Source organism: Gymnogyps californianus, chromosome 1 (genome assembly GCF_018139145.2).
Source record: "Gymnogyps californianus isolate 813 chromosome 1, ASM1813914v2, whole genome shotgun sequence".
In the NCBI taxonomy this organism is placed as follows: Eukaryota; Metazoa; Chordata; class Aves; order Accipitriformes; family Cathartidae; genus Gymnogyps; species Gymnogyps californianus.
The window spans coordinates 94930992-94953209 of NC_059471.1; the positions used below are offsets into that span (position 1 = coordinate 94930992).

Here is a 22218-nt window from a genome sequence, read left to right on the forward strand (position 1 = left end):
TGAAGAGAGAGATTAAGATACACAACAAATGATCCATAATGCTTGTAAAACCACAACAGTATATTATTAGGCAAATAAACTAAAAGAACTCACTGTCCTCCTTTTCTTAAGTAATCTGAAACCTGAAGTTAAGACTTAAACAGTAACTCAAGATGTATAAGGTCACATAATACAATTCCCAATCAGGTCCATATAAAATGACTGCATCGATTAATAGCACAACCCAGGAATCACAAGTCATAAAGAATATGCATTGCAATAATGCCTAACAATATTTAGTCTGTTGTCCTCTTAAAATATACCTAACTGAACTGTGACTCTTAAGCACAGAGATCCATTTCTCCATTCCTCAAACTCAAATACCTAGATAATGACCCAAGTGTGGTGTTCATTTGCATTTCCCCGTATTTACTTACAGAACTTCACAGATTTGACAGAATTGTTCACACAAAATTACCTCATAATGCAGGGTTCTTGCAAGATATTAAATACAACCTGGTTTTGCACCTACTTACCGACACCATACAGCATCAGCTGAAACATTCCAGAGTGGAGATCAACAAATACATGCAGGCACTCTGATCGACCACATGGTTCCAAAATCGGAATTACAAGAGTTGGAAGAGCCGTCTCAATGAATGCTAAACAAAAATTGATGTTAATAATGTGACACAAAATTCAAGCTCATCATATTAAAACTTAGCCCGTTATAATCACAAAACCTGTTTGTTTTTATAGAAGCAATCTTCACTTGCACATTATTACACTGTTAACATAGAGGGAACTGAATATAAGAATTTCTCTGTGAAAATAGTGCTAGTTACAAACCAATGAGAAAAGACAGACCAAATTTGAAGGAGATTATTAATCCTTGAATATCTTTTAACTCACTGCTTCATGACTATAAACTCAATTCAAATCCCAATAGTTTCAACAACAGTTTAAGCAAAGTCTCATCCAAAGCTAGCTCAAGACAGTGAAGGATTTGCTTTCAATTCTGAACATGTCCAAGTTTTACAGTAGACAACTTCTAACCCTTCAACCCAGACTATAATGCTCTACCAGCTTCATCTATTATACTGCCTTTAGAGGTATGAGTATTTTACAATTATCAATGCAGAATAATTTAAAGCTAAGTCTTGTTAATTCTGAACACATCTCCGTTTGTTTTTTCATATTTTTTATCTAAATTAATGAAAACAAGAAACACTGAGAAAAAAGGAAACCATTCCTAGGCACAAATGGAAATTAACTTGAAACAAACTTCAGTAGAAAACACATACAATTGTCATTAACATTGTAGCTCTTAAGAATGGCTTTCAGCTCCTGGAGTTTTTGATGAGATCTTGCATGGACACTGTCTATTAGGAGTTTTTCTATTGATAGGTGGTCAATCTGTAAAAAAGGAATGTACTTGAGCAAGTTCAAATTTTATGTGTAGACTTCATGCATTAGCACACTGGAACAAAGCTACTTAATAAAACAATCACTTCAGAAAGAATTTGCTTACAACTGTGGTGAACCAAATGAACTATTAACTTGAGTATTTGAATCACTATAAAATACAACAAACTAACATAAGATTCTGTCTGTGCAGCAGGCACTGGGAGGGTTTTTGAGAGAAGACTAAAAGAAAACGTAAAAGAAAAGAAGGTTCACAAACTATGCTGTTACCACTCCCTGTGCAGACCTACTTGTTCTGGATCAAGGCTGGAGTATTTTCCAGCTTAGCATGCATCTGTTTATAACTAGCTTAAGCTAAGGAAAAAAAAAACAAACCAAAACAACACTCTATTAGAATGTGGTTGCCTCTATACAAACACATATGTAGCTATAGCATGAAATGCAACACACTAGTTTTAGTCCTGCTAACGGGGTAACAATGCAGTAAAAATGCAGTGGCAGACACTGAATATGAGCAACCCCACTGAACCAAGGGGTATCTAGAAGCTTGCATGTAGAGTATCTAGAGGCTGTTGTACTGCCAGTGCTGAAGCTTATGCCACCACTTATATTCACTGTAGCTTACTTGTGCCACCTAAATTAAAGCATTTGCATTTATATCCATTCACATTACAGTCATATTATTTACCTATTTTGCATAAGCAAAGCTACAGATCACTGCAAAACCTTTTTCTAGTTAACCTCACGTTGCTTTGAAAACTGCTCAAGATGAATTAAACTCGAATTTTATTCTAGCATAAGAGATAAATGCAGAAGAGGTTTCTACCAGAACAGAATTATATAGAATTTCAGTACATGCCAGTATATACATTCGTATATACCAGAATGACCTTCCCCTAAAGACTAGCTTTCCAAGACAAGGCCTTAAAAATCAAGTGTTTACCCATCCACAAGAGCATTTTAACTCAGCAGCTGCTATGAGTTAAATCTTCCTCACAACCAAGTGACTACAGGTTCTATAGCTACATCCACTTTTCAGTAGGTTAATATATAATAACCTGCTTAGACAAACATATTTGTTCGTGCCACTGTTTTATATAGTATCTTAAATACATAGAAACACAGTGTGCTATCTACGTCATTACAGCTGAGATCATTATTCAAACACTAGAATAGCAGTGTATATACCATAGCCGATAAATTTTTTAAGCTCAGAGCAAGTAGTTATAAAGGGAGTCAGAGTTAACTTTGATATCTCTCAAATTTACAGTGGCCTCATATCTTAATCTACAGTCTGTAGACCTGATTCAGTGAGCTTAGATTGCATCAGCTCCAGTGGAACTTCAGCAGATGTTCTAGATAAAGCACATTTTCCTGGATTTAGGCATTAATACAGTATCTTCACTGAATTAACTGTGTATTTAGTAGCCTAAATATGCTAATTTAGGCTATTAAATGAGTAAATTTACTATACATTTACTATACTAATAGCAGAATTTCTACTCTAGAAGTAGAGTAGAAGGCTACTATGCTCCACTAAGTTTCCCACATTCCTCTGCAGCCCAAACATATGAAGTTCTTGACATTCACCATATAGAGATTTGTCTGTCAGACTTGGTAAACAAGATGGGCCAAGAGGCTCAAACACAAAGTATGTACAGTAGGTGAAGGCTATCATCAGTAGAAAGTTCTGTAAGACAGGTGAAGAATCCGAGCTGGGGAGTTTTCCCCTGTGGAAAAACTGTACTGAAAGTTTGAAAACTACACCATTCACTCCAGTTTATTAACTCTCTTAAAAACCCCAAACACTGCAAGAAATAACGACAAACACACATCCTGATATATCACAGCCAGACTTGCTGAAGAACTTAAGAAGACTTCGTGTAAAACCTAGAACACAGTTTCTCTTAGATATCATTAACCAAGATCTAGAATTACCACCAGTGAAGCCATATCCAAGTAGGAAGTTGACTGCAGTTACTCATTTTGGACTATTTCAACAATCCCACCTTTAACATATAGGAATGTGAACAATACAAAGGCACATTCAAATAGGCCACATGATATAATCTGGTTAGCGACGACGTAAAACCAAGCTTCACCTAACACTTGTAACAAGCAAACCACATTAGCTCTTTTGCACAAGACTTCCAAATCATAATGTAAGATTTTCTAAAGTGAGTAATAGCACTGCTGTGTAGCCAACTCAAGCGACATGGGGAAGCTGATTTTCAGAGGAAGTTTACACAGCATCTCCAAGACAGGAAAGGGAAAAACTGTCTCTCTGTAAAGCATTTCAAGCCAAACGCTAATCATAACTGACACTTTGCTGTTGTTTCCCCCCAGTCTCAGCATTCTGTCTCATAAGTGGTATATAATGCACTGTGAAGTAGGTGTAATTTTTAAGATGAAGTCAAGGCCAAAAATTTGTAACAACAATTTTAGGTCCCAACATAAACACAACACAACCTAGAGTAACTGCTGACTAGAAATCTTAGAAACAGCTCTTTAAACAGAATCAAAGTGAAACAAACTGACAATGCAAAGCATTTTTAAGTTTTTGATTTATAAAGCTAGATGCCTACTGCAAAGCAAACCTTTACCTTCATGGCCCTTTCCATCAGTTTGGAATCACAGGCTGGCAGTGGAGGCTCATGAGATATTTGTAAGGGTTTTGAGACATCAGTCTCATCAATCTTAATAGTGACCTTATGAACAGACGCAGTCCCCGTTTTCCTGCCAAGCACCTGTTGACTTAAAATAAAGAGAATAATTAAACCATGTAACTGGAATAGCAGAAAATACGCTTTTAAGTAGCTAATCCTTGATCCTGAGAGCTCTGGTTAAAAATGAGATTATGTCAGCTGAACTGAAAAAAGCATTTGTTTTGCTTTACTACATTTTAATGCAGAGGTGTTGGTAAACTATAACCACATAAAGAAGTTTTAGATGGCTGCAAATTCAACACAATCAGAAGAGCATTTGGATTGCTTTTTTAAGTTTTATCTAGCGCAAGTCAAGCAATAAATATAGTAAAAGACTGACAAAGAACTAATTAATTTATTTAGATAGCCACATAAATATGAGCTGATTTATAACTGTATCCATTGTTCTCCTGTACGTTAATGTACATCCCTCACTTCTCTGCACGTCAAGCAACATGTTTAGGTACTTAATTACAAGAATTTAGGAGTCTCACATCAAAAAAAAGTACAATTCTGAAAATTCTGGCTTAAGCTTAGTAAATGAAAACCCTCCTATTATTTCATTTATTGTTTAACAGCCCTTTTAAAATCAACTTACTTCCAAACAGAGAGAGAGAGACATTTCCCTGCATGATATCGCTCCACTTGGACAAGGTCACCCCAGCGCTCTCGAATCAGCATTAGTGTTTGTGAATGCAAGACTTCCAACTGAAGCGCTAAGCAGAAGGAGTCTAATGAATGGAGTTAAGAAAATATAAGACCTCCAAAAAGTCTCTACACTACATAAATCCATTTCTGTACACTACATAAATCCATTTGTCACAAAAGTCAGACAAAATGCTGTCTGAAAACACACTAATGTACTTAATCCAGAGATAAAGACATATAAAGAGCATCAAGTATTTCTCAAAGGTTTTTTTGGCTTTTTTTTTAAACTCTTATCTAGGGCAGCATGTTAGACAAGAGTGTCACAACAGCTTTGTTTTATAGATTTTTAACTCTGATCATCTCTTAGTAATCTTCTTTTCCCTAAAAAAGAAATTCAATTCACCCTATAGTTACCACTAACCCCATCTCCCATGGTCACCCTAGAATAACATGATTCTGTTTGTTTCTGCAGAAACTGTTTCACTGAAAACCGTTTCACATTGTCAAGCAATTTGCCCTCTGCACGTAGAAAATCACTGCACTACTTCCTGCACTTGTCATATCTCATTTTATTATTCACACAGGTGCAATACAGTTAACGCACCATCATCACCTTACTGCAGTTCCTGGTAGCAAGAATTGTCAGCTCCCATACCTTCCAAGTCAGCACTGTATTCTATGTCTGAAATTAGCACATGCAGCCAGCTGCTGCTGCACTGACTTACCACAGAACCTGCTGTCTTGAGTACCCCACCTTTACCTTTGCTGATTAAGTGTGTAAAATCAAATTTTACATGCTGGCACCTGAGAATAACTGTTTCCAAGGCCATCATTTTCACTCCACGTCCAGACGTTTCCCCCTAGCTTAACAGGGAACTGATCTTTCTTGACCTCCTGCTACTAGGAGGAGTAAGGCTACATTAAACAGCTTATTCAGAAGCGACTTTCAGAAGGATACGCAGACAGCTGTACATGTCCTGAAGTGGCTTTTCATCAGCAAACAGCCGCGACTGGACCAACTGATGGATGAAGTTGATCTGCATGCTGTGAACCAAGGCTCGACCATCTTTCATGAATTAAAAATAATTCACATTAGACATCAGGAAACTGGGTATTTAAAATAATAAATTAATAAATTAAAAAGAAAAAAAAGATACTACTGTACTGAGCAATTTCCATACCAGAATTTCTAACAAAATAACAAAATCCTTGGTTTACTCTGGAAATTTCAGTCAGTCTACTACACTGTCACAGTCTATCATTAAGGTATTAAAAGCATACAGAGCAAGGTGAAAACAGGAAAAGTATATGCAGCTTCAGTACCTTAAGTTGTGATATGCAAAAGACCCAGGATAAACAAGACTTATACAGCATCAGAGATGAACATCGTGTTAAAAGGAGAGTGTAAAGGTTTGATTTTTTTTTTTTTTTTTACCACCAGTTTCCTTGTCTTCAACCAAAATTTCCAGTTTGAGAAGGCGCCAGGGGATGTCAGGGTCATCACCCATCACTGTCAAGGTGGCCTCAAACTCACCCTCAACTCGGAACTTCACACGGCCATTGGCTAAGGAAGCAAAAAATGTTTTATTTCACTCAGTCTCCTAAGATGCCTCAAAATATCAGTGTGGTAGCTCCTGGCACTCACAATGGATTATTTCCCTATGGTTTCTGCTCTGTTGCATATGTTTCTGTAAAACTCTGAAGACTTCACAGTTTCTTCTGCAACAGAACCAGTGTCAATAAGCAGCATGGACAGATGTACCAAACTGTCGTGAACAGCAGTACTTTAGTCACGATAACTTGTTAACACTCGCGCTACTATAATACAGAGTAACATTGAGCTGAGTACCAGCCTGACAAGTTACACAAACAAAACGTCTGGCTTATTTTTTCCAATTCTTTGCTTATCAACAATGGATACTTTAAGCACTACTCAAAAGAGGTTCAGAACATGATCTCAGCCCAGGCTGAAATCTAGCCCTGGAAACACACCTCACCGCAAACCATTTATTTAACATTAAAATATTATAACTCCATTTTCATGTGAGGAAGATAATAATTTGCATAATCTATATATATGCACACAAGCAAAGATTATGTACACTATTTACCTAATTGACATATATATCCTCACACCTTTGTGAACACTGCTATCAGTTTCAAGAACTGGGACAAAGACTGTCAAAACTATGTAAGCAAGGTCATAAAGAGAATGACGGGCAGAGCAAACAATTTAGTACAAGTCCTTACTACAACCTGCGGGTCAACCTTCTTCTCAATCACTTAACAAAATATGCCATATACCTTTATAATTATAGACATATAGAAATAGTCCTATAGAAATTTTAACCATTTTAACTCAGGAAGTTTCATTTTCAAAAGCATCCCAGACATGCTCTTAAAACAAACCAAACCCCAAACCAGAAACTAATAGTCATTGAAATGTTTAGTTAACTGAAAAATCTGAAGAGCTCAGACATATATCCATTTACACTTCTGTTAGACAAAAATGGCTCTGATATTGCAAGTGTTCACATAGGGACCACTGAAAACTACTACTAAGATTTTTCAGAAACATCTTTGATCTAGGTCTGTGGGGTATGGTTTACACATGGCTAACCTTGTCTTAGTTAAAAGCATGGACTACGTCCATTCCAGCCCTATTCTCTGTGATTCTGCAATAACCTAGTCCAGTTTGTAACCATCCTTGCTGTAAAAAAGGCCTTCTTAATGTCTACCACTACTTTGGCTAAATGAAAACAGAGATCTGGCAAGAGATTAAGAGATCTGGCACTGCAGTGAGCCACAGAACAAATGGCATGCATAAATATGAACAAATTCTATGCATGAAGATGAATATCAAAACATAAAAAAAGCAACATTAGAGTGACTTGTTTTAGCTAAAGTTCAAAGAGTTTCTACAGAAAGACTTAACAGTTTAATTAAATTGTATTTTAAAATTAATTTAAGATAAAGCAGTTACATTATTAGGCCTAAGACTCTTTCATAACACATTTGCTGAAAGAGCAAGACAATGTCTACAACCTTTTGCCATCACCTGCACAGGTCTTCTTCTTGAAAGTAAATAATATTTCAGCAATATTATCAGTGCCCTCATTTTTCAAAAGGGGAAAACATATTTTGATGTCATACAGAGACAGGATCCCAGTCTTAATAGATGAAGTACGCCTAATGGTCTCACTTAAGCTTTTAGCTTTGCTTTAGCACTAAAGCAACAATTTTAAATTAGCCTGCAATAATGTATTATTCAAAAAGTAATTCCAGTTCTTACCAACTGTAAGATTTGCCAGCTGTGGAGGGAGATCTGTAGTCACTAGTCGATGTCGAAGAATCTGGTTTAGCTGATGAAGTGTGGTTTGCTTCTCACTCTTTGTTATTGGGTCAGGAGGGATTATTTTATCCTGTTAAAATAAACACAAACAAGTCTACATATCTCAAACATGTATAATACATTGACAGTAGCAATGGTGAAAACTAACCAGACTAGAAATCTGAAAACATAAATACTACAGGCCATTACACAGTGAAGTTTTGTATCTCAGAGTCAGATTTGTTTTCTAGTTGATTACATTTTACCTGAGACTGACCACTGAATAAAATTGCTCAACCTGGATCAATTAAATAAATTCAGGGCCTTACATCAGGCTAAACTTGTTTTTAAATACTAGATTTGAAAGCCAATCCTTATCTGTAGCTATAGATCTAAGTCACAGGTACTACTGTTTGTATTACTTCACAAAATCCTGTTATTCTGCATTTTACCCGTAGGAAAAGGCAGCAGCATTAAAGAGAGCTGTTAAGTATTTCAGTACATTTCCAAATACAGGCAAAACCTCTAAGAACAACAGGTGTCAGTATCTCCTTTTCACACTTCATTTTTCTAGGATGGTGGCTTAGCATGTGCCAATACTTAAAGAACCAAGGAAAAAGAGTTGCTACTATACTCATCCCAGAGCAGAACTACTTTAAATGGAGAGAATGTTTTACTGGGAAAGCATAACTTGTTCAAATAGGAAGTGCTCTGCAAGAGAAACTGACACTACAGAGACTTGGCATGAGGCTTGTATTAAACTACAGTTCCATTTGCACATAGACAATTATTTTAATTAACATGCATCTGATACTGTACAGGGGATTCCCTCCCGGCCCCAGACACATGGCAGCATTATTTACCCTAATGCAGGTAGGCAGACGTGGGTATGATCCAGTTGTCAGAACATCGATAGCATATGGGATAGCAAAACTAGGTAGACGAGCATGAACCAAAGCATCTCTAGCTAGCGATGCCAGACGATCAGCAGTGTCCACAAACAGAATGGCTTGCTGATCTAAAAAGCTTGATATCATCTGTAGAGGACAAGGAGAAGGGACGGGGGAAAAAGAAACGTATGTGTCCAAAAAATGCACAAATCAATGCCCCTTTATATTCAGTTCATCTAGTGGACATGACTGACATGATTTTATTTGTCACTTCCAATTCAAATAATCACATCTATAAAACAAAGAAAGAATGAATATTCTGGCCATTTCTTACATTCATATGCAAGGATACTTTAAATCTGCGTGCCATTTCTGATGCTGTGGAGGATCTGTAAAGCCTCACAGCTCTTTATCTGATGATTGCTACTGGAATGCAACCGTACTTGTTTGTAATCACTCGGGGCTTGTTTTTTGCAACATTCTGGACTTTATTCTTATTTAACCAAGGGCAGGATGAAAGTGATAATAAGAACTAACACACTGAGATCACCATCTTCCCTGTCCTATCACCTAACCCCAAAGCACTCCTGAAACTATGTGCAGACAAGCCTTTCATTTTTGCCACTGGTGAGTTTTTGGGAACATGAACTGTTAAAAGACAAGATTACACAATTTCTAAATAGGAAGAAATTGGTTATAATTTAGTATTCCTTTGCCTAGGAAATAAGCTTTTTTTTTTTTTAAGCTTCTATAGTAAGGAGAAGTTAGGGTGTACCAAAATCGCATATCACTTAGCGATTATTTCATACCAAACTATGTTGCTAACTTACCGCACATTTTTCCACCTTTCCAGCATTATTAGCCCATTTGACTAAGGCTAACAAACGAACAAACAGTTGACGAGTGCGACTTGCAAACTGCACTATTTCTATTTTTCTGGAAAAAAAAACCAAATGTACATTAAGCCAGAGCTCAGATGTATAATAAAGCTGCAGTTTAACTCTGTGCCAATAAAAAAAGCTGTAATGATAACTTCTAATTGTGTTAACGGAGTCATCACTAATATATGGCTTGTTTGATTACAACATGGGGGGAGGGGGAAGCTCACTCTTCTGAATACCTAAATGCTAACAACATACATGGATTCTAACCAACCAAGACTGTCTGGGGAAACAAAAAAGCATACTCACATGAATTACTCACTGATTTTAAGAGAAACAATTCCATAGTGAACTCAACTGAATTATTTTTGTACCTTTTACAGGATTTTCCCAGGGCTTATGATTAAGTTTAAAGTAGACAAGGCAATATACCTAAGGGTTACAGGACCTGGCAGTAACATTACACTGACATTCACTAAAAATAAATAATTAAATAAATCAGATACTAAACAAAATATCATTCTAGTAATTTTAAGATGTCTTTACACAGTATGTTACAATATGCTACCATTTTGCCAGGAAACGGGGTGGTGGTGGGGAAGACCACAAAACCCCCCCACCCTTTTACTTTCTTCTCTATTCCTACCTTGCAAGAAATTGGGATAAGGAGAAATTACTAATAGTCAATATTCCTCCCACTGTGCTTTGAATGAGAGTCAAAATGAGGCAGTGTATGTTTGCATGGCTTAAGAGTTATTTTTCGTAAAAGAGAACGTAATGGGGCACACCCAAATTTCCCCCCTTCATTACAGATCTACACTGTAGACGCATTAGACAAGATACTCAGATCTACAATGTAGATCTATAATACCATACGCTCTGAAATACCATTTCATCTAGTGTTTATAGAGGTTTTCCTCACTTTCTAGACGTTCAATTCACTAATTTCACCATGGTTTTCTAGTTACTCTGAAAAAAACCCAAACCCAAGATGTCTTCCTGATACGGTTTTCTAAAGTAACAAAAGCATTTGAACAAAAAGAACATTAATCAGTGCAACAGATATTAGCCTCTACCAAACAGAAGTTGCACCTCCTTCTGATCCTAATCTGTGAAACACATACTCATAATACAGATAGAACCTGTTTCTGCTGAAAGTGTTCGTATAATGAGGTTAACTCTTTTGTGCAATAAGTAAAGCATAATCTGCTTGTAGCAGATGAACATTTAGGCCAGAAGCACAACTAATACCATCTGGTCCAGTTTCTTGCATTACATACTACAAACCTCATCCAAGAGCTTGGGCATTAAGCCAATAACTTCCCTGCATTCTAGAGCATATGTTTTAGAATGGCATTCAGCCTGATACTAAGATTTCCAGTGGTGGACAAGCCGCTATATGTACAAGCTTCTCTAATAGTAACCACACTATGAAAACAAGATGTTGAGAATTTTGAAAGATTCAGAAAAAGTTTATGGGATTTGAAAGATGTCTACAGTGAGACTTTAGAAAGCCAGTAACCTCTCAAACTCCACATAGAAGTTGCTAAAATCTAGTAGTTATGTCAATCAAACTTCTGTAGTGAAAACAGCACGATAGCAAGAAAAATTCAAACCGATGTTCTGTGACTGGAAATCAAAGGTAGACCCCCCTCCCCAGCCCCTCCCAAAAAACCAGAAAAAAGCACAGCAATTTAATAATGAAAATTATTGATAAAAATAGACACAGTATTCTAGGAACTGTTCCATTAATACCACACGTATGAAGTTACAGAAGACTTGTTACTTCTACTTGACAGAATTCTGCTTCCAGAACGACCACCATCATCCCTGAATGACAACTGTGTTGGGAATTCCCACCCATCTACTTCTCTACTAAGAACTCAAAGTCTTTCAGTTTTGCTGCATTCCTTTGTCCTTCATTATAGATACAGGACCTTATGCTGGACTGCACAAAAAATCTTATTCAGGGAAGATGAAACTTAAAGAAACAGTACATTTACAAGGCCTATAAAAGCAAAGCAAAGCACATTAAAAAGCTTTCTAATGATCACGGTACTCAGTGTGTTCTTTACCTGGTCTTTACTGTTAAGTTCTGATCTCAGGGGTTTCAGATCCTTCAGACTAGTGGCTGAGTCTGGGGGAGTGAAGCATGAGCTAAAGTAGAGGAATATCAAGTTAAAGACCACTTAAGCAAGCTTGACATACAAAAGTCCATTGGAGTGGACAGAATGCATCCAAGGGTGCCGAGGGAGCTGACCCATGCCACTGTAAAGTTGCTCTCTATCATTTTCAAAAGGCCACAGTGACCAAAGGTCTTGATGACTGGAAAAAGGCAAACATCATGCCCTTCTTCAAGAAGGCCAAGAAGGATCTAGGGACCTATAGGCCAGCTGGACTAAGCTCAGTTAAAAAGAAAATTCATAGAACAAATCTTTCCAGAAGCTATATCCAGATAAGTGATGAACATGAAAGTAGCCTGGGAACAGCCAGCACAGATTTGCCGAGGGCAAACCATCCCTGATCAACACAATTGCCTTCTACAGGATGAACAGCTCTGTGATCAAGAGGAGAACAGAAGACGCATTTACATTGACTTTTGCACAGCTTTTGACAAGATCTCCCATAGTATCCTTGTAGCCAAGCTGGTGAGATATGGCACGGGTAAGTGGACTACAAGGTAGGTGAAAAACGGGCTGGACTGCCAGGATTAAAAGGCTGTGACTGGCTACCAGCGGGATTTCTTTAATGCTGGTTACTAGTGGTGTTCCTTAAGGGTCAATACTGGGGCCAATACAATTTAACGCCTCCATCAACAAACTGCATGATGTGAAGGAATGCACTCTTTGGAAGTTTGCATGTGATGCTAAACTGGTGCGAGCAAACAGAGGGACCTCAGCTGGCTGGAGGAACTGGTTGACAGGAACCTCATGAAGTTCAGCAAAACCACATGCAAAGTCCTGCATCTGGAACCAATCAATCTCATGTAACAGCCCAGGCTGGGTACTAAGTAGCAGCTGGGCAGCAGCTCTACAGAAGTAGACCTGGGGGTCCTGGTGGACAAGTGAACAGGCATCAGCAACGTCCCCTTGCAACAATGACAGCCTGTATTAGCACCAGTGCAGCCTAGGTCAAGGAAGGTGATTATTCACCTTGAGTCAGCATTCGTGAGACTACATCTGAAGCACTACGTCCAGTTTTATACTCCCTAGCCAAGAAAGATACTGCCATCCAGAAGTGGGTTAGGTGCTGGAACATGTGACATACAAGGAGGGGCTGAGGAAGCTGAGTTTGCTTCTGCTTAAGCTATGGTGAGATCCTACTGCCGTCTTCAAATATCTAAAGGGGTTTTATAGAGAAGATGGAACCAGATTCTTCTCAAAAGTGCAAAAGGCTGAGGGACAGCAGCCACAAACTAAAACAGTGAAAAACTAGTTAGACATTAGGAAAACAAAGAAACACACAGTGAGCTGGTCAAAGACTGAAGTAGGTTGCCCAGAAAGGTTGCAGGATTTCCATCCTTGAAGATATTTAAAACTCAACTAGATATGACCCTGAGCAACCTGAACCAGCTTTGAAATTGTCTTTCACTTCAAGCAGAGGGTTGGACTACGTATCTCCAAAGTACCACTCCAACCAAAATTATTATCTGTGTCTAAGAAAGGAGTGAAATAACAGTCATTTTGTCATTAGAAAAGAATGGAACTCAATGTTTCACAAAAATTAGGTGTGTAATTGCACTGTTGTTGAAGTCATGAATAACATGTTTTTACAACAGTTCTGAATGCCTTTTTTTTAATCTTGTGTAGATGATACAGTATTTGCTGCAAGTTTGAGAAGTAACAGTCTTGTTCACTAGCTACTGCAAAACCAGTAAGAAAACTGCCTGTTTTTAGAAAAACAGTATGTTTATATAGTTCTTGGAAGTATTTTAACAATACTTCTCTTTTAAATACTTCTCAACAGGAACTGTTCATTCAGGAATGCAGGTGTAAGGTTTTACCTTCCATTTCCCCACAACAGAAGATAGGGTCTTGCAAAGTCATTATAATGCAAGTTCCAGTTAAATCTTATACGGCCATTACTATATTTAGATAAACGTTTCCCACATATTACACTTTATTGCAGGATAAAAAGGAAAAGATAAAGAATACTGAGCAAAAAAAGGTCTCCGTTACCAAGAAGCAAGCCCCTGGATTTCCCCCAGAACTCAGCACTATTAATTTTACACCACAATACTAATGTTTTTTTAATCCAACCACTTCTTTCTTGTTGCAAAAGTTACTTATTCCTATCATTGATAACTAATAAATGACCCTTTAGAAAGAAAAGCCGTATTATACTACGATGCATAATTTCCTTTCAGTTTTTCTTATCACAGCATCTTTTAGCTAGGCACTGTAGTAATGAACTTAGATTTTATGTGAACTTTATTAGAGGATAATACCATCACATCTTCTCTTCACCAAAGTGTGTATGCCATGTCACCAGGCTAGCTTCAAGAAACAGAGGTTGAAGCCCAACTACTGCTGCCATTACAGCTCTCAAAGTTAGGAAAAATAGAATAATCTGGATAATTAAACTACATTCCTTACAGATTTCCTCCAAGAGCTGGAAAGCCACTTCACCAAGAAGAGTTGTAAGTCAAAGTTAACAAGGATGTGAACATTTAATTTCAAGACAATTTCAATTGCAGGACATTCTTTGTAACCATTGAAGGCTGTCTTATTTTCTTTTGTCTGTAATCCATTAGGACTTAAGTTGTTGCTCCAGACCTGTGTGCCCCACAAAGTAGATTCCAGCTTTACCAAGAAATGCTAAACATCTAGATGGGAGAAGCCCCCCCACCAGTACGAGGGAGCTCTGGACTTAAGTTGAATGCAATTTCCTCAGCAAGTAGACTGATTAAAAAAACCAAACAAAAACCCAACATAAACCAGACTGTTTCTCTTCATAAAATATTACGCATAAGGAAAAGGGACACAGGGAATCATCCCAGGTTATGATTCCCTGAAAATGGGATTCATTCCACAACATGTTATGAGAGTTTTGGAAGATTTGAGATAACTGAATTAAACAATTCTGTGTACAAGGATGATCATTATTAACATTCTTAGGAATATGATAGCTGCTATATGTCTCCAAAGAAAATTAGGTCAATTAGTACGTCAACACAAATAAAGAAAACAATTTTCTGACAACTTCCATAAAATTTATTCAAAGAAACAAAAAAGTAAATCGTTCTTTCATGGGGGGTGGGGTGGGGGTGGAAGAGGCCTGTTCTGGTCTCTTACATTTGTTCTCTAATAATCTTCACACTTCAAAAACACATAGAACAGAAGCAGAAAACAGTGCTCATGATAAGAAAGATCAGGTAACACGGAAAAAGCAGAAAAGAGGTTTTTACCTGGTTTTCATTGTTGAACTGCTTCTTCTGAACAAAAAGTTTCTTTATCACACTAACTAGAATCTATTTAGGTTCTCCAGTTCCCTTTCACACCAGCTTTACTGTCACTTCATTGCTTCAAGATTCATGAAGAGAAAAATGCCCTGAACAGAATTCACCTACTATAACAGCAACAGTATGTTACTGAACAGTGCAACAACAACAACAAAGCCCAAACAACAACAAAACCAAAACCCAACAAAAACTAATATTGCCATTGATGCTGAGAAAAATCTTGAAACTACGTAGTGACAGCAAGACAGACAAGGCTTATTTTCTTGCATAAAATCTAAAATTAGGAGAAAAATATTTTATTTAAACAGTTCTATATTAATCTTAACAGCCTAAACAAAGGTCAGTATTTCAACATGCATTACAGACTGTCTTATAGTAACTCACCTTTCCATATCAGTCTTTCTTGGTAATCTATATTACAAAGAAAAAAAAAAAAAAAAAAAAAGGAATGCATATTATATATTGTTCTATTACATTTCAAACTACTAGAAATTTTGTTAGTAACCTTCAATTAAGTACAAGAAGAACTTCTACATACCTATAAAGAGCACTTCAAAATTTCTACAATTGTAAACCTTTCCTAAATACAACGAAACTACATGTTTGATAAAGGAAGTAGCTTGATACCTCTAGAAAGCAGCGTAGTTAATGGGGAAAAAAATGAATAAAATCAGGTGTATAATAGCACCACAGGGCACCTGCCACTACTCTGTACCAGGTAAGCTGGAACTAGCCAAATTAATTTAAAAGCTTGATGAAGGGTGCTGAAATCCCGAGATTTCTGCTAATCTAGTGAGCCACATAATATCACTGCCTGTGCTTTGTAATTGATGACTCTCACTAAGCATCCATGACTAGAGTTAATTAATTCATAGTAGCAATCCTAAAACATCTGCAGCAGGTGTTAAAATTGGCTGTTTCCTGACTTGCCTGAAATGAGTTTCTCTTCCCTTTTTAATCAATCTAAAAGTGGAGAAATGCCATACTCCAGAACTTTATCAACGACCTGTGTGACAAATACTACTGTAGAGAGGGGACTGTATTTCTGTAGTGTTCTACAGGTATCACAGGCATCTCATTTCAAAAGTTATTTTTTTATTCTAGGACTAGGCTGGTGCTGGTAATAGAATGAGAAATCATTTTGTTGGAGGGAAGGAGGAGAATACTTTCCAGCTGGGCTTTCTACTAGCCAAATCCATACTTTATGGGGAAATACAGTGGAAAGATCTAGCTCACTCTGCTTTTGGAGGAAACATCCCATAGCTTATAAACTACCCGGTGAATCAAAGAGCCCAAAGTATTCCCCATGTGTTGTTCACACCACTCATTTTATTTTGTACCTTAATTATGTACTTAAGTCAAAAGGACATGTTCTACACCTTAAAACAAGAATAAAAGACATCACAGGCAGATGCTCCTACAAGAACGCATACAATATCAGTTACTGTCTACACATACCTTAAACATACAGGAACGACTTCTTGACTGACATTTTGGAAGCTCTTCCAAAGCAAACTAAAATTCTAAGACTCCTCGTCCTTTCCAGAGTTTGCACACTCTTAACCCCAAGTCAAGCAAAACTCTGTTTGCATGCTTACCAGATACAGTATTTTAGAAGAACTATACCTATTTTTTTCCATTTGTTCTGTATGTCACTTCTTAAAACATACAGGTTCCCCACAAGAACCTCTAAGGTTAAACAAAGTAAAAGGGAAACAGGTTTATTCAGAGTCCAAATGCTTTCAGGAAAGTTTTTCTTGGCCCAAAAACATTCCTTTGTTTTGCCACTTCAAACAGAACATCATCAGCACAGCAGATCATGAAGTAAATATAAATAACTTATTTCCCCAAAATAATCAAATGGTATTTTAAAAAGTACACAGGTAACTCGAGGAGTTGTAGCATCTGAAAATATCTGTTTCACAAGCTTCAGTTCCTTGTATTTTGATATCAGTACAAACACTACAGTTGGGTTTTCTGACAGTAACTTAGGGGCGAACTTAAGCATTTAACCAGACAATCTGCATTCAGCTGCTCCGCATTCCTCACAATCATTTTCTCTCTTTACGACAGATCACTCAGCAGCTTTCGCTAGGCCCCTGAACACAGCCCGATGCACGGACAAACCTGCACGCACAGGGCATTTCCCCGGGGTGCAAGAAGGGGAAGGAGCAACCACCTCCCCCCTACTCCAGCCCCGGCCGGGGTCCGGGACAGATCCCTGGCGAGGCCTCCTCATCTTCCCGGGACGCTGGGAGGCGGCACTGCTAGCCCTGGCAGCCGGGCAGGGAGAGGGGCGGGAGCGGGCCGCGGGGAATTCGGGGCACTCACAAGTCGGCCAGCACGGTGAGCTCGGCGTAGGTCCGGTGCAGCAGAAAGTCGATGAGGGTGCTGAGCCGGTAGCCGGGGCTGGCGGCGGCTGTCACGGCTCCGGCGGCCGGCGGGGCCGGGGCTGACGCGGGGCCCCCGCCGGCCGGCACCAGCTGGTTGCTCTCCAGCTGCACCGGCGCCATGGCGGCGGCGGCGGCGGCAGCAGCGCCTCAACCCCGGGCAGGAACCGCTCGGCAGCCCGGGGCAGCCGGCGCTCCCGGCGGCACCGGCACCCGGCCCGACTCGCCCCGCACGGAGGGAGCGGGGGGAGGGGGGGGCAGCGGCGGGGGCGGGCGCGGGCCCCGGCGCTGGGGCGGGCGGCGGCGGCACCGAGGGGGCTCCGCAACGCTCAGAGCCCGCTTGGCGCAGGGGCCGCCGCCATGTTCGGGGCACGGAACCGGAAGCGAACAGCTGTAGCGGACCGGAAAGAGAACCTTTCCGGGAAAGCCTAAACTCGGGGGGGAACGGGCGGGGGGGGGGCCGGGACTGCGCTCGAGCTCGAGCGGGCGGGGCCGGCAGGCGGCGGCGGCGGGGGGCGCGCGCGCCGGCCGCGGAGCCGTTGGGGCGGGGCGTCGCCGCCGCCTGAGGGCCGGCGGGCGGGAGCGGGGGCGGGCTGGCGCGTCGCCCGGCCCGGCCCGGCCCGGCACACCTCTCCTGAGGCCCCGGGCGGGGCGGGGCGGGAAGATGGCCCGTGCCTGGGAGTCCGGCTTTGCCCGTCTGTGCGCCGGTCTGGTGGCGGGGAGGCTGGAGGGGCCGAGCCCGGCTGCCTCGTCGTAGGGCACGGCGAGGGGAAATGGCGCCGTGCTCGGGAACGACCTCTCGGGACAAGGGCTGGAGCCGGCTGCCTTCCCTGAAGTGCCTCCCGACAGCGCCCGATTGAAACATCTGTAAAAGATAATGGGGGGGGGGAAACAGGGATGGCTCTCCCATTGTTTCTGTCCGCGTTAATGAAATACGGGGTGAAGGAGAACCAGATACGGACTTAGGGTCTCAAAGACCCTTTGATGCGGTTCTTTAGGCTGTCAAGGAAACAACGGTCTGTGTTAGGCGCTGGGTTGGCTAATCCCTTTCTAATGACTTGGGAAATGTGAAGCATTTGTGAAGGGTGCAAGGCGATGTCGAGTAGTCGAGACTAGAGGTAGCTAGCTGTACATCCTCCTTTAAAGCCACTGTTAAAGCTCAGAAAAGAAGCACTGAGCAGCAGAGTGGTCGGTGGGATCTGGTGATAAACACAAAACTGTGGGAACTTTTGCATGTTTCCGTCTTCCAGATTAACTGACACTTCTGAAGGGAGAGGGGGAGAGGGAAGGTCCGTAAACAACTGCAGATGGATTTTTTGTGTACTGGTTACCCAAGTGGACTGTGTAAGGAAAGGAACAGTGTAAATCCTAGATGTTTTGCATCATGATTCACTCAAATGTTAAATCATAAATTCTTGCCTTATGATTACAAAGAAATCCCTGAAATAGGCACATTGTAGACAATAAATATCCAAACTCCTCAAAGTTTAATAAAAAGAAGAAAAGGTCCTACTTTTTTATTAAATGTAGACTTTCAAAAACCTCTTCTCTCACTCATCTCTTTCCAAGGGGAAAGTAGAAAATAAAAGGAAGCATTTTTCAACCTGAGAAGTGCGTAATCAACAGTTTAATAATAATAATAAAAAAAGGCATCTATGCCAGCGACAAGAATAGTCAGTTATATTCCTGCGGGGGAGCATGTTTCTTGCTCCAGGTTGTGAGCCGGTTGCCAACGGACAAGGAGCAGCTTCGCTGGCGGGCAAGCTCTCCCGTAGCCTCTCTGGAGGAGTACAGAATGGTGTCTTGACCAAGACGGACGGTTAACCACACGCTGGCACGCCAGCTCCCGCGTTGCTGTGCAGGCTGCCGGCTGATGCCTCAGCTCTAAGGAGAGAATAGACACCAGCTGTAGCGGAGCGCAGTGCCTCACCCATCTGCGTAGGACGGGGCAGGATTGCTGCGGCTGTGAGCTGGGCTAGCCCGCAGTTTTGCGGGCCGCTTCGGCGGCAGTGAGGTGAACCTGTGAGCCTTAGAGCGGGGGGTGGATGCTGATGGTTGATTGGGAATTTTTTTGCTCCTAAAATCACTAAAATGTGTTTAGACCTAAGTTTTGCTTTTTTTTTTTTTTTAGGTTAGTGGAGGTTTTTTTTCAATACAAGTGAAAGAAATACCTACTTTGTGCTGTTTATAAAAATCTATAAAGGATAGAATGACAAATACTGTCTGGATCATATTGTGATACAAACAAGTTATTCGCTTAATGTATTGGTAAGTTCTTGCCTCCCCATTGCAAAGATGGGTTTTTCCAAATGTATGAAAATCTTTTTTTTCCCTCTACATGCATGGATAAATGCAGTGTACCCATTTTATGGCCAACTAGTTGCACTGTTGAAGAAAATACTGACTTACATGCACAGGAATGCGATTAGGCTATCTATGAGAACTATAACTTAGAAATACAGGCTTTTTTATTGTTCTTTTCCCTTCTTCCCATCTCTTCTCTTCCAATTTAGTCCATAATAAAATTCCGATTGATTTTAGTGGCACAGGCTCAGACTTTGTTGATGAAAAGGCAGGTGGGAAATTGTTGTGATGCAATTTGACTTCACCCCTGTTAGAGTTGTTCTTGCTTGGAGAACGTCTGGTCTTGGTGAATTTTTCAGCCTCGGCTGGGGAGGGGGGATATCTTCAGGTTGGCTGCCTTTCTCCACTCCTCTTGGAGAGGAGAGGTTAATCAGAGCTGCGGCAGGGATCACGCTGAGCTCTCCTCTCACATGGCTCCATAGGAAAGAAGCTCTTGATACTGTTTTCAAAGAAAGGAGGAGCAGCCGCAGAGAAATTTCAGAAGCTCAAGGCTTACGCTTGCATGTACGCAACAATCATGCTGTTGGGAGACTTGGCAAGATTAGTTGTTTTAACAGTAAGCTGGAGATGAGTATTAGGAGTTCAAAAATCAGGTGACTGGCCTACATAATACTCGTGTAAAAAGAAATACATACGTTTGCTGCTTCTTGTTGCCTTTCTGAGGTTGGCAGCGCTACCACTCTTTGATGCAAGCACTTCTAAGAAGGATGAGCATTGTGTCTAAATTCAAAACCCCAGCTTGCAGGAATTGGAAATAGGTTTCAGCAGTCTATTGGGGTATAGTGGCAAAGGCAAAACTATGGGAGGGAGAAAGCTCGGACAGTGGGTTTGCTGGAAAGAGTAACAGGACTTCTGGGGGAGAGAGGGCTCCCTGCACAGTGCTTTCGTGTGGACCTGATGAATTGCACAGTTGTTAGGTAGACTATAGATAACCCCTGTATAATGTTATCATTCTCTCTAGGGGTGATGGACACAGTTGGATTTTTCAAGTTATCAAAAAGGACGATGAAGCTTCAGTTCTGATTGGTGCTGTTGGTTCCTGCAATCTTATAGATCCTCAATTTCTTAACATTTAAGCACGTGGATGAAAAATGGTTTATCTGATTGTGGACTGCAGTCATTATATATGCAAAATTGTTGCATGTAGATAACAAAATGTCTTAAATTAATGCTTCAAAGTAAATAGCACTCTCCAGATGCAATTCTCCAAATAACAAAACAGACTCCAGGCACAATACAGTGGTGCATTTCAGGAGAATAGTCAAGCTGAAGCAATGAATAGTGCTGAAACTTAATCCAAATTGTATTCTTTCGTACAGTAGTGTGTGTCACTAAATTATGTGCTCTGGGAGATTCATTTTGAGTTAAAGAATTTTGCAGTTTGCAAGGGTAAGAGGATAATTCAACATAAAATATAATCTGATTTTATTTGATAAGTGTGGTTTATTTTTCCATTTATAGTTGATCAACTATAGTTGATCTGTTTCTATACTGCCTAGTTACTGGGATTGTGATATTTTATCAAAACTTCTGAATCTGCTGTTGAGCACTTTTTAAAGCAGTGACATTCTAACAATCTTGAGATTACTGTTGCGCTTTCCTGTTGGCTCTTTGCTAAGAGGTAGGCAGTGCCCATTTGTGGGGCAGAGAAGGATGGCTGTGTCCATGTGGGTTTTTCAGGCTACTTAAATACATATTTCTACTGTATTTTCATTTGTGTTCATTCTCTTAATTCAGCAGGTTTCAATCTTCTGCCGTTTAAAGCCGATGACAAATTTTCTAGTAGTAATGGGAAGAGAACAGGCCTGGTAAGTCTCATGCATGCAGCTGGCTCTCGCCTCAGGCTTTCTTGCAGACAGGCAATACCTCACACACACATGCAGTGCGGCATTGGGACCCCCGTCCAGCTGAGTGACCTGATGTGCAGGGCATGGCTGGCCCATACATTTAGCTTGATGACTGGCTCTACCTGGCTCATCTCGTCATGGAGCATGGGCAAGGTCTTAGAGCCGCAGGGGAACCGGGGAAGTGCCTGGCAGGAGGATCTGGTAGGCACACAGGGGAATCGGGGGCGATGTCCTCGCGAGGGGCTGCCCAGCATTGCAACGTGTCTCCAGACGTCAGCCTGGCCAGCTCCTGCTACG

The 22218-nt window shown here is 40.4% G+C and overlaps 1 protein-coding gene across 1 annotated transcript in view; it reads right to left on the reverse strand.

The window, feature by feature from the left end:
- Positions 1 to 17833, reverse strand: part of MED14 (mediator complex subunit 14) — a 37651-nt gene extending 19818 nt beyond the window's left edge. Inside the window, exons 1-11 of the mRNA XM_050899924.1 lie at positions 17652 to 17833; positions 15705 to 15731; positions 9809 to 9914; positions 8952 to 9125; positions 8050 to 8179; positions 6193 to 6321; positions 5716 to 5823; positions 4708 to 4840; positions 4008 to 4158; positions 1284 to 1395; positions 516 to 641 (exon numbers count right to left, since the gene is read on the reverse strand). Of these exons, the coding sequence (XP_050755881.1) occupies positions 516 to 641; positions 1284 to 1395; positions 4008 to 4158; positions 4708 to 4840; positions 5716 to 5823; positions 6193 to 6321; positions 8050 to 8179; positions 8952 to 9125; positions 9809 to 9914; positions 15705 to 15731; positions 17652 to 17833 (1378 nt within the window). The remainder of the gene's footprint in view (positions 1 to 515; positions 642 to 1283; positions 1396 to 4007; positions 4159 to 4707; positions 4841 to 5715; positions 5824 to 6192; positions 6322 to 8049; positions 8180 to 8951; positions 9126 to 9808; positions 9915 to 15704; positions 15732 to 17651) is intronic.
- Positions 17834 to 22218: the final 4385 nt, after the last annotated feature.